At 27.6% G+C, this 13,225-nt stretch overlaps 1 protein-coding gene across 6 annotated transcripts in view; it reads left to right on the top strand.

Annotated features, from left to right (window-relative positions):
• LOC132939739 (protein still life, isoform SIF type 1) overlaps positions 1–13,225 on the top strand; it is a 69,140-nt gene that overhangs the window by 17,972 nt on the left and 37,943 nt on the right. For 4 of the 6 annotated variants that reach the window (XM_061007073.1, XM_061007071.1, XM_061007072.1 and 1 more), the window contains exons 2-13: positions 1,380–1,546; positions 4,132–4,313; positions 4,482–4,600; positions 4,672–4,879; positions 4,942–5,132; positions 5,185–5,386; positions 5,520–5,735; positions 5,812–6,027; positions 6,402–6,575; positions 6,635–6,691; positions 6,780–6,945; positions 12,562–12,837. In XM_061007073.1, the coding sequence (XP_060863056.1) occupies positions 1,434–1,546; positions 4,132–4,313; positions 4,482–4,600; positions 4,672–4,879; positions 4,942–5,132; positions 5,185–5,386; positions 5,520–5,735; positions 5,812–6,027; positions 6,402–6,575; positions 6,635–6,691; positions 6,780–6,945; positions 12,562–12,837 (2,120 nt within the window). In that variant the 5' untranslated portion in view covers positions 1,380–1,433. The remainder of the gene's footprint in view (positions 1–1,379; positions 1,547–4,131; positions 4,314–4,481; positions 4,601–4,671; positions 4,880–4,941; positions 5,133–5,184; positions 5,387–5,519; positions 5,736–5,811; positions 6,028–6,401; positions 6,576–6,634; positions 6,692–6,779; positions 6,946–12,561; positions 12,838–13,225) is intronic. The other 2 variants (XM_061007074.1, XM_061007075.1) reach the window with 2 other exon arrangements.

The raw sequence follows: 13,225 nt of genomic DNA, 5'->3' as shown, positions 1-13,225 counted from the left end.
GGTTTTACAGTAAGACATAAGATGTATTTTTAGTACCTCCGAGTGACTAAATGGTCAATATTTCATTTTTGGATAATGATTGTAAAATAATCTTTAAAATGGTAAAACAATGGATTTGGTTATAGGCTTTACTACATGACGTATTTTCAAAGATTTATAGATATTTATTAAATAATTATATAATATACACTTTTATTATCACTCGCTATACCGTTATTTATATTCTTAGAACTTTTAGGACTATAACATACGGCCATACCACGATTATTCACGATGCAGTAAAAATGGATTTGCTTTCATATTTCGTGTTCGAAACGTTAGGCTTTATAATTATATTATAGTATATCTTGAACATTATTCAAGCGAGACTTTTATCATACATTTTTTATGCGAGTTAATATTATTACGTAAATACCTGTATAGGCGCCGAAAAATAGATTTCAATTGACTGTCGGGAGGACGAGAACATTAATAATAAGTAGACAAAACCGAATACTATTGTACTTTTGTGCGACTATAGTGACTATACTTAAGTCAATTACTTTAATATATTATTATTATCTACAATGACGTGTAATATCTGTATTTAGTAGACGACTTAATTTCGTGCACACTATATTGTGCGCATTATGTTCGCACAGTGTAACGAACAGCGTGCGTTTAAAATACTATGTAGCGAGGGCAATAAATACACCTACAATGTTTAGTAGCCCTGACCGTGATATGGTCCCGTGACGTCACGGGAACCATATACACCCCCATCGATCGTGGGCGTTGTTAAAGCATCCAGAACGATTCGCTGGGCTGCGGTTTATAAACAGCGCTATTGGGTCAGTTTTTTTCTCTGAATAAGAAGAATTATCGAAATTGGTTTCTAATTGCTTTTGATTACAATGTGCTATTTTAAACGGTGCATAATATTATAATGGCATCGACATATTTTATGAAATATGAAAAAAAAAAAACATACTATTGACTTTTTTTTTAAACCTTAATTGTTATCATAGTATCTAAACTAGTGTTGAACGAACAACAATTTGATGTATCATATAAAATATTATGCTTGTATTATTAATTTAACTGTATATCCTATGTCCTGTTGTACCTCTTATATATACTGCTTAAGATAAAATAAATTTTACTTCCAATATTTTCATAGTATTTTTTTATTTTTACTTTTTAAATTCATTCACAACATTACGTAATATTATTTGCATTAAAATGCTTACGAACAGAAATTATTTTGAATCAGGAGTGTAGGCATTATAGAACACATTAAACATCACTTGTACTCATAATTTTAAATTTGTGATTTTTTAAAAGTTAGAATTAAATAGATTTATTAAAATTAATATTTTATAATATTGTTTCATGCACAGAGAATGGGGGATGACGGTGGAGGTTGGTGACCAGAACAGTCGCAGGGGTTGGAAATGGGCAACAAACTGAGCTCCTGCGGACCTCTAATCAAAAAATCATACAGATACGATGACGTTGCCGGACCATTTCAAAGCTCGTCGAGAAGAAGAGATGGTCATCTTCTTAGGTGATTTAACTATGATTTGAATAATAATAAGTGTAATGACTAAAGATTCTAATAAAATAAAATAATAAAATAATTCAAATATTTATCAACACATAAGTAATAGAAAATTAATTTGATTGCAAAAGTAAAATAAACCACACATTTTAGAAGAACAAACAATGATCATAATGTTATGGATATAACTTTAATACCTATTTCACTTAACACTTATATTATTTTAAATTAGATCAATTTACATTTATTCATGAAACGCAAAACTAATTATATGAAAATCAAATTATTCCTACCCTGTTGTTAAACTACATACAATAATATGAAAGAAAATATTAATGGGTACAATATACACAAACAACTATCGTGAACTATTGACATTTCCAAAGGGATACATAACAAACAATTGGTATAAAAAACGAAAATGAATAAATCTATTTTGTAATGATCCATTAATCACAGTCATTATTTTCTTAGAAACGCTATTAAAATGGTGATTATTATTGTAGTGCAAAACGCAGTTCCGCAGTTTACAGAAAATGCAATATTTCTTGTTTAATAAAACTTATGATTGCATATTTTACTTTATTTATATTTAAAGCGCATATTTTAAAAAAATTCTTTATTTAGTAAAGTAAATGGTCAGTAAAACAATAAATACAGGCTTACAAATATTAATTATTTAATTTAACATGTTAAAATAGACTGAGTGGTCATGGAATTCATGTCACAAAAATGATGTGAATTTCATACTAATATTAAGAGATTCGCATCATATTTATAATGCACACCTTTAATTTCACTATATTCTACTATAATTATTCGACTCAATAAATAAGAGATAATTAATGAATGTATTTATGTAATATAGGCTTTATTTGAAATTCTAGCTTTTTCCGATTTAAGGCCTGATACATCAAGTAGTCTTGTGAAAGACGTGGCTTAGGTCATAAATTTGCTGTTTTTGTTCCTATTTTATGTTGGAAAGTTCCTTATTTTTAATGATTTTTCGTTAGTTATAGTTTCTTCAGATAATAAATTAAATTCTGTATTATTTCATCAAATAAATTCTTATTTAAAAACTTAATACAATCTGTTTTTCATACAAAAAAATGTTTTATTTAAATATGTAGAATATGATAGATATGTAAAATTATGATAAATAATAATAATAATGATATAAAATTGTTTATTTTTATTCAAATGGTAAATATTTTAATAATAAAATACAATTTTGTAATAAACAATTATTAAATTTGATACTTAGGTAATCTCTTTTTCATTAATATTGAATAATTTAGTTAATTTGTATTAAACAAAATTAGGTTTTATTTTTTAGTTTTCAAATATTATTATTACCAAACCATTAACGGTTAAAAGAATTATTAACAAGTGTATAATGAATCTCTGAGATTTATGAATTTACTCGTATATGGTAAACATAAGAAGAAACAATAGTTCATGAAAACTTAAACAGTCATAAAACATTGAAGAAGATAATTATTATTGTGTAAAGTCTGTTTTCTCCCTAAAGATTCAATTGCTACGAAATTCAAAGTCACCTATTAATATTTAGTATATATTTAGTATATAACAACATTTGATATAATATTTAGAAAAGATTTGACTTAACGTTCTAGATTTAATATTACAGTTTTCAAGATAGGTACACTTTTCAATAGATTATAAATTCTAATTTTATTAAAATAAACTTAACAAATATATATTATTTTAATTACTTTAAATTGTATACATTTTTTTAATTTTCTGAAATATTAAATGAATAATTTATGTTATTTTATATAACAAAACAAACAAGTATGAAAATAATCGTTAGTTTAATAATGTATAGTAATTAATAAACACTGAATAATGTATTTAAATTAACTTTACTGTGTATGCATGCATTAAAATGTATAGATATTTTAATTATTTTTTCCGTTTTAACTTGTATACATTGACAGAACTTTTATGAAATATGAAACATCGTTTGTCATTGGATATACTTTTTCTTTAAGTATTATAGTAAAAATGGCATTTTTTTCTTTATGTAAAGACGTATTACATTTAAAAAGTGCTCAGATAATTTCGATCCATATCATCTCAATATTCCCAATAATATTTCGCTTCCTACATTAACTTGGCATCTTCAAGTTTATAATCTTATAGAAAGTATTATCGTAATAATTGAGACGATTCCCAAGTTAGGTACAAAACTTGAAATTTTCCGTAGGTCTACTATAATTATTTCACAGTAATAAACTAATAGCCACATCATAAACTGGAATAGAGACTATCATTTCTTCGTAATAATAAAACATATAAGAGTTCGAATTTTTAAGTTACCAAGAGGTGTCCCTCGTTATATCCTAATAATTTATATGTGTTAAATATTTTATTAATAATATATGTAATAAATATATAATATATATATATATAAGTACAAATACATGTTACAAAAAATAACATAGGTAGGTATAATTGAAAATCAATAAATTTATTTTCCAATAATATTGTTTAATTTTTTTAGATCGTATGCTAGTATGTTTCATATTCGTTGAATGAGAGAAATATATTTTCAAATATGATTTCAGATTATGGGCTGAAGTATTTCACGTGAGTGCTAAAGGAGAAGAAATAAAATGGCAACAAATATCCGAAGATCTCGTTCCTGTAAATATCACGTGCTTACAAGATGGACCAGAGTATATTTTCCATATTACTGCTTACAACAGTCAAGTGGAAAAAATCATGGATATCCGCTTGGTTCAACCAGGTATATATTAGTATATATAAATGCTCAGTTAATTTTTATAGAACAGTGAAACCTATAGTGGACATTATATTATTATAAGGGAAATTAAATATTTCTGCTATTAAGAGGTGTTCATAGTCAGAGGTTTCACTCGTAGACGTATAATAACCCAATATCGTTTATTTTTAGGCACAAAAATAGGGTTAGCTTCAGAATGTTTTGCGTATTGGAAAGAACCACATAGCAATGACACCTGGGGCTTAAATTTCACATCACCAATAGACGCTAAACAATTTAAAGAATGTTGTGTAAGTACAATTAAATAGGTACCAACAAGGTTTAAGAAAAACATATTAATCTTAACATTATTTGATTTTAGACTCCAACTGTGAAATTGTCTCGGAAATCATCTTCATCGTATTCCTTAAAATTAGATACATCAAAAAGGCAAAGTACGAAAGTGAGAAAGAAACCTCTATCGACACCAACTTCACCTAGTAGATCAAGGGAGCCACAATGTACTTGCATGACAGCTGATCAATTTAATAGGCTCAGGGCACAAGATCCGAGATACAATAAAGAACGATGTTTGTTACATTTTGGGAGGTTATAACATAAAATATATAAATAATAATAAAATATTTTTTAGCTTCTACGTTACCGCGTTCTCACACTCGACAAATTTCACTTGGAGATGGACCTTCGGAAGCTGATAAAACATCAGTGCCCGAAGATACGTCCAAACAGACCATATCCCGAAGCTCAAATACGAGAGACAGAGAAACTGCCACGCCCGGTGGAAAATTAAATATCACCGGAACTGGGTCACAAACAGAACAGGTAAAAAAAATAATGCCAATTACAAATAAAAAATATAAAAATGTTTGTATAGGGTCAACAGGAAAGTTGTAAAAGTGAAGGAGTGCAAACAATCGGTGCTAAGACTACGTCTACCACGGGCACATGCACTCCAAGAATGCCTTCCAAGGACTATTCTGAAGGGTACGTGGAGTCAGATTTATTTAAATCAGCAACAACTTCAAAAAATTCAAGAAATCAAAACAAAACATATAGAGATGATTACCGTAGAGACAGTGAGTTATATATCTTATTTTTTTTTCATTGAATATGATACATTTTATATTATTTACCAACGTAGGTATATAAAATAATTTAGACTAAGATAAGTGTATTTAAATTAATTTGAACAATTTCGTAATAATTTAGATGTGGGGTCAATGAAACGCACATTAAAACCAATGCCATCATTAGAAAGTCCTGCTACTTCACCAGAAATGAATCGAAGACGTGGATATAGCTATTACACTCAGCCACCACCAGTTTCTACAATGATACCCCCTATGCCACAATGTTCAAGACAACAATCAGTATCAGAACCAGAGTCAAATGTAAAACATAGAAATCCACGATTTAATAATTCAGGTAAGGCCATAATTATAATTTAAATGTGAAAATTAAACCGAAAATCAATTTTTGTTTTGTATTTTTTAAAATTAAGGTTCCCGCTCATCATATGACATAGGTCGAAATGGTCAAGTAAGAGATCCAAGAGGCCTTTATTTGGAATTGGATAGAAATGGACGGCCTACTCATGGTGGAGACGTTTCACCACTTTCCGATAACGTTATGTTTGATAACCAGTGTTATGCAACGACACCTAGCTCAAGCAATGGTAATTCCGACCAGGATCAGAGTAACACTAAGGGTATATCAGGTCCGTACGCATGGACAACAAAAAGCATGCCGGACCGGTTTGGTCAATAGGTAGAAAAATAATTAGCAGGCTCTGCCGTGTATTGAAATACAGTTTTTGAGGTTTACAGTAAAACTAAAAATATAATAGGTTGTGCTTTCCATGCGTATAATATTAATATTGAATACAAGATTATTTTACTGCTATAGTGCTTAAACATTTGCAAACAAAAAACAATAGGTGTAATAAAATAAAAAGTAAATTATGATAGTTATATTTTAGTAATTAAAAGCACTATAAAAATTCAATAAAATAAAGCAACGAAGTTAAGACAAATTAGTAACTATAAAAAGTTAGTAGTAAAATAAAATATTTTAAATTCATTTATATTTTAGGACGTTATCAAAAACATGATAATCAAGCTACAAGTACTCCAGGTTCACCAACTAGTCGACTTTTACTCGAATATGAGATGCACTTACGAAATACTTTAGCACGTGGTATGGATGCTGAGAGTTATAGCTTGCACACATTTGAAGCACTATTAACACAGAGTATGGAAAATTTAGGTAACTCATAGTAATGATTTGTATTAGACTAAACGTTTATACCATGGTTATGTTTCTAGAAATGGCAGAAAAGTTGCCTCCATTAAATTCAAGAAGTCCGTATCCTATGAGAAGGAGTTAGTATATTAATGATTCTACAATTCATTATTATGTACTTCTGTATATTGTATGTATTAAAATTATTTGATTGCAATGTATTTTCAGGACCGATGAGTGCTGGAGGGAGCTTTAATAGATCATCTACACTTCCACATCGAATCGAAAGATCATCCAGTGCTACGAGAGAAGGTTATTATAGTGATAGACAAGATGCAGCAGCAAGAGAAAGAGACAGAGAACGAGGTTACCTATCTGATCATGCACTTTCTAGGTAAAATTTAACTGAACACGTAACATCTGTGTAACTTTAACAATCAACAACTACAGCAATAAAATTATATTTGTAATAACTAATAACTGATTTTAAGACCAGAAAAAAATTAAACTATTTAAGCAGGTATTTAATAAAATAAAATTAGTTAGTTTTTCAAACTTTACAAACGGGTTCAAATGTTATTTAGCTCACAAACTCATAAGATATTCGCTTTAAAAGTTAATTGGTAGTATAATTTATTATTTAAATTAGTTCCATCGAAAACTGAAAAAGTTAAAAACTACCTTCTATTATATTTTAGTGTTTTCAATTAAAATTAGTGTGGAAACTATATAAATAAATGTACCTTATTACCTACTGTTATTTTCAATGCACATTAAGTATTTAAAGACAATTTTAATTCATAAAAACTTGTAACTGTAAGTTAGATATTTATTAATTATTATTTATTAGTAACATATTCAACATATGTAACTCAGAAAGTGTAAGTCATTGGAGAAACTATTCTATAACTTGCTGCATCCTAGGATATAATTTATATTAAAAGTAACTCATTTAAAATTTAACATGCTATATTACCTCAGTTAAGTTATTATCTTTATTACTAAGAGCTCTTATTAAAAATAATACATGGTAATTAATTATAAAAATGGTGGGAAAGCGGGTTACTGTAATGGGTGGTGTTAAATTTGAATTCAATGATATAATATCATTGTATAAGAAAAACGATTCTGACCGAAGACGGTCAGTCAGCCTATGATATTACTAAGTATATTTGATGATATTATTATTGTGAATAAAGTGATTTATATATGACCTATTTACGCAGAACCTTGTTTTAAATTTTTAAATCCTCAGCTATAAAAGTTGCACATTTTATACATTTTTAACTACAAAATAATTATAAAAATTAGTAGATTTTGTCAAAACTCGAACTTTAAATGCTTATAAAAAAAAATCGTGCCTATGTATTTTTAATATTTTTTAACTGCTATTGTAGCAATATATTAGGAGCCTTGTATTTTATTTTCACGCTTTTTTACCAAACAAATAACATTTTATTGATATTTATAGAAAAAAAAACTAAAAAAATTTAAAACTGACAATAGTGACAATGTCCGTAAAAATCTCCAAAAAAGTCAAAATAGTTTCAAAATTTAAATTGTGTATAGAAAATGAAAATATGAACATTCAGTGAATTATTCATGTATCTACAGTTATTCGTTTTTGAATTACAACAAAATAACAAAATCTCTACATGAGAAATCGAGTGAATATCCAATCTTGTAAAAATATGAACTTCAAACGCTCATAAAAATGTAATTTGATTTGTTTGTAGACATTTTTTTTGAAAACTACTGGGAAATTTTTACTTTTAACCCCCCAAAGTACTAACTAGATTCACTTTCCTGTCAGAAAAGATACCGTTGAAGAAAATCTAAGCATTTTTACTGTCCTAAAAGGACCAATTGGGCCCCGAGACACCGCACTTTAACTTCAAAATAACTGTATTATTACATATTAACGGCTTTATATTATTGTATAATTTATAACTATACAAAAATATACAGAATGTATCGTATGTCATTGTACGCGGTTTTTTTTTTTTTAACAATTATGGATCAATAATATGGAATTTCGTTAAAACAAAAAAAAGACGTGTTTCTCTATTTTTTTATAACATTTAAAAAATGTTTAAACACGCAGTTGTCCAATAATAAAATCGACTTTATTTTTCCAAATGGTAACTTCCATATTTTTTCATGGAGTCTGGTAAAGCTTTTTTTCTGAACATTTTAACAGTAGTATGATCAATTTTGGGTCACTAGGTTATTAACTAAATGGTCCTCTAAATTTTAGTATAATATGCATTAGTACTTTTAACTGAAATACCTAATTTACAAGAGCTAAATATTATTTTTCTTATAACTACCTTTTTATATATTTAAATAATTAAATAGGTAATCTAAAATGCTCAAAAAAAAAAAAACAAACAAACAAAATTGTTGGTAAACATAATTCATTATTTAAAGTAGTTTTTTGTGATATAAAATTGAGAACAGTTTTATTTTATAGTTATGAATAATAATTTACCTACATACCTACTTACGTAATTTTTTTTTTTAAATTATTGGATGCGTAAAAAAATATATTTTGGGGGTAAATATGGGCCCCCAAAATCAATGGGCCCCGGGACCGTGCTCCCCTTGAATCCCCTCCCCTTATCCGGGCTTGCCTAAAAGGTGATGACTGACACAGAAATAAGAAAAAAAACACACATCATTGTAATATCAATATATTCATCGCTCCGCTCAGAATCTAAAATGTTGGTGAAGGACTGCAAAAGTAGTCACTTGTCGTAGTAAGTTTAAAACGGAGTATAAGACACATTCTACATTCTATCAGAAAAAGACACAGCAATAATGATTCAGGGATGGGCAAAATACTTTGAAAATTATATTTAAATACGAAATACAAAATACAAAATACAAGATACCAAAAAGATTAAATATTTTTTTTAGAATACTGGTGCCAGGAATTTTTACGGAAAACCAGTTTTTTAGTTAGACCAGTTGTGATTAAAAAACAAATAACTGTTGAGTTTTTACAATTTGAACAACGTATATACTTGTGTATTTTCAAGACATGAAATAATTTTGAAAATATTTTACCTATTTTTTAGTTACTTATAGATACTTGAAATGTTCTACTTTTTTTTATGTTTTTTTAGATTTTTGTAGGTACGATAATATTTTTGTTTTGACTAAAAATCTCGAAAATACAAGTTTTTTCATAATATTATGTTGTCAATACCCGAATTAAAAAGATCAAAATTACGCAAACACAAATTTTTTTTTCAACCTTTAAAAATTCAATTTTTTACAAAATTCGTCAACATAGACTAGGTAATCAGGTATTCTGTTTTACCTAATTCAAAAATATTATTTGCGAGGACTTAAAACTTCTTATGTACCTATATTATAATATTATACTATACACAACAGTGAAATTTTCAAAATATTTAGATTAATTTTCAGCTATATCTTATATTTATACCACGAACAGCACTATCCTATTTAAACCGTTCTACGGTAAGTCGGTGTTTGCTCAAAAATTAAAGATAGTAATATAATATTATGTATAAATATACTGTAATAATGTACAATAATTATTATAATAATTAATAATATAATAAATACAACGGTTTCAGCAAAGAATACCTAACCCACCGTATTAATAATAGTACCTAAAATGAATTGGTATGTTAGCAATATAAAATATATACAAATATAAATATAAAATAAAACATACTTAGAAATACAGGCTGACATACCGTCTCCACTTACAATTGATTTTCGTACCTAAATAATTATTTATTATTGAATTCAAATTGTTCACATCCTTTACAGTGACTTACTCAATGAGGTAGTACACTTGACACTTACGGTACAGCAGAGTTATTACCTACATGCCAGTATTTTTAGTTATAATATTAATAATAATAATGATATATAGATGTATAGGCTTATAGTTATTATAATATATACTCGGCTAATACCTAAATTAATTTTAAATAATTTCTTATTCTAAAAGAAAATACTTTTTTGGATGATCATTGCGTATGGTTTATGAACATTTAAATTGAAATATTTTCTACTAAAGGTAGTATAAAAATATAAAAAATGATTAATGCACTGAATTGGCCAATAATTCGTATAATTTATGTAGGAATTTAATCTATGAGTTATTTAAACTTGTATGTTAAAAAATATATAATTAATTGATTTTTCATATAGTTATATTTATAAAAATACAGTTTAAATAACAATTTGATTACTAGGAATATACATAAGATCTCATCATCCTTCATAGGATCAAATATAAATATCATTTTTTTCTTACTATATTTTTTAAAAACTAAAGTAATTTAGTTTACCTATTATACATCCATAAGCGTGCGCAGGCCTCTTTTTCAGGGTATGCAGAAGGCTGCCACTGGTGCCCTCTGAAAATCATTTTAAGCATTTAAAATTCTGATAAAATATATACAGTATACACAATATACGCAAATATTGAAATGTCTTACTGTTAAATTAAAAAAATTATATATAAAATTATACAACTTGTACAAACAAACAACATACATTGTCATATAGATAAAAATTATAATTTATCATAACACCATTCTGCGTTGGGTAGCGTTTTTGAAATCACCATTGATGTCTTCGGAATTTAAATTAATTACTTTACTATAGTTTCGAGCTTTTTCGTATTGACATAGTTATATATGTGAACCAAACATTATCCCTGCATATAGGTAATATAAGAATGGATAGGACATGCCTATACCAGTTTCATATGGGGCCGTGTGCTTTTTTGGGGAAGAGACACAGACGATATGGGGCTTTTTTTTAAGGTTGTATTCAAAAACTGTTAACAATATTTATCAATTTTAAATTTGTATTTTGATTGTTGTGTCTGAAAATGGAAATTGGAATACTCAAATTACTCTAAACTTTGCGTACATAATTAATTTTAATTAGAATATAGAAAAATATAGATCGTTAATGTTATTTATTATAATTTATCAATTATCATATCAATATTTGCCCCATATAACATTAAAAACGTATCGCTAAATTTTCAAGTGATAAGTTCTTATGTCTTATGCATTCTTATGGTGTGATAGACATATTTATATATTATGTATCCCTACCGTTAGTCCTGATATCATTTCCCCATAGATAATACATAATATTATATATTATTATCTATGTATTTCACTCGTATTTAATCATATTTTGTTATCATTATAAATTGTTTAATACCTATACGTACTAATTATTTTTCTTGCGTAAAAAAGGTTTTTTTCCAGAGTTGATTTTTGCCCCTCAAAGAGCTTCTGGGTATGCAGCTACATACCCTACATACCTCCTGCGCACGTCTATATGTATACTTCTTTCTAGTTTTCACTTTTATTTATAAAATACTGTAATGTATATATGTTAATTAGTTTTATTTAAGCAACAACCATATTATGTGATGTGATTGTGAATTTGGAACAGTTAATGAAATGAAATGAAAGCTTATATTAATTATTTTTATTACAACTCGGGATATACTTAACTCAATACAATATAGTAAATACATACCTAATACGTACAAAATAATTAAAGTAATAGAATTGATGGATCCTTATTCACTATATACTCATCATTCTATGTAATGGTTGATTTTTTGAATAATTGGTGTTTCATATAGGTAAAGAAAACAAGTACATTATTACGCAGAAACACTAGAAAGTTGATATTAGAAAGTATTAAGAATAGCATACGGATATGGGATACAGGAAAAATGGAAAAATGGACAAATGGCAGTGGTGTTAGTGTGTTTCTAAATTATCTAATCATTGTGCCGAGCGATAATATTTATGCTATCCGTAAACAAAAAATAAAATGAAAAAAGTACTATTACAAGTATAACGACTAACCTATACAACTCTATACAAGATAACAATTAACAAGTCTATCTGCATTTAAAACATAACGTTTTTTGATGATTGATCACGTTGACCGACGACCGTCACGTAATAATCTATTGTTATAATTTTAGCAATAGATGTGCCAACTGTTGGAACGAATCAGCTCGAGCTCAATGGTTTAGACACAGTGACGGATGGCGGTGCGGATCTTCAACCATGGGGAGTAGTGCATCGAATACTGGTGTTCCGTACGGATCTTTTGACGGACATCATGCCCATCATCACATTCCAACAGCGAGACCTAACAAAAGATCGGCTTGGGAATCTTTACCGTCACTTCGGCATGAAAACAGTGTTATGACAGATAACGGATACAAATCTAATAGGAATGATTTATTCGAACAAAGGTAGTTAAATTAATAATTACAAAAACTATTCTGATTTCTGACATTTCAAGAAGTTATCTTTTACATGGGTATTAACACAGTTTTATTCAAAATTCAATTGCATTTTAGTGCATGGTTAAAAAAATAAATATGTTGTTAACTATGATTTTATATCAAATCAGAACTAGGGCTAAATTAACAAATAACAACCATAGATATTATAATAACACTATAGACATTTTTTACTCATAATACAGTATATAATATAATTTTCTTAAAACTAAAAAGGTTAATACGCTTTAATAAAGCTTAATACTTTTATATGGTTATGATATCGAAAATTACTCGTGATTAAGTAGAGAACTTTGTGTTATAATAATTATTGTAAATTGTATAAAGGGCCGTCCGC

The sequence above is a fragment of the Metopolophium dirhodum genome, chromosome 2 (genome assembly GCF_019925205.1).
Source record: "Metopolophium dirhodum isolate CAU chromosome 2, ASM1992520v1, whole genome shotgun sequence".
Classification (NCBI taxonomy): domain Eukaryota; kingdom Metazoa; phylum Arthropoda; class Insecta; order Hemiptera; family Aphididae; genus Metopolophium; species Metopolophium dirhodum.
This window is presented reverse-complemented; position numbering and strand designations above follow the sequence as displayed.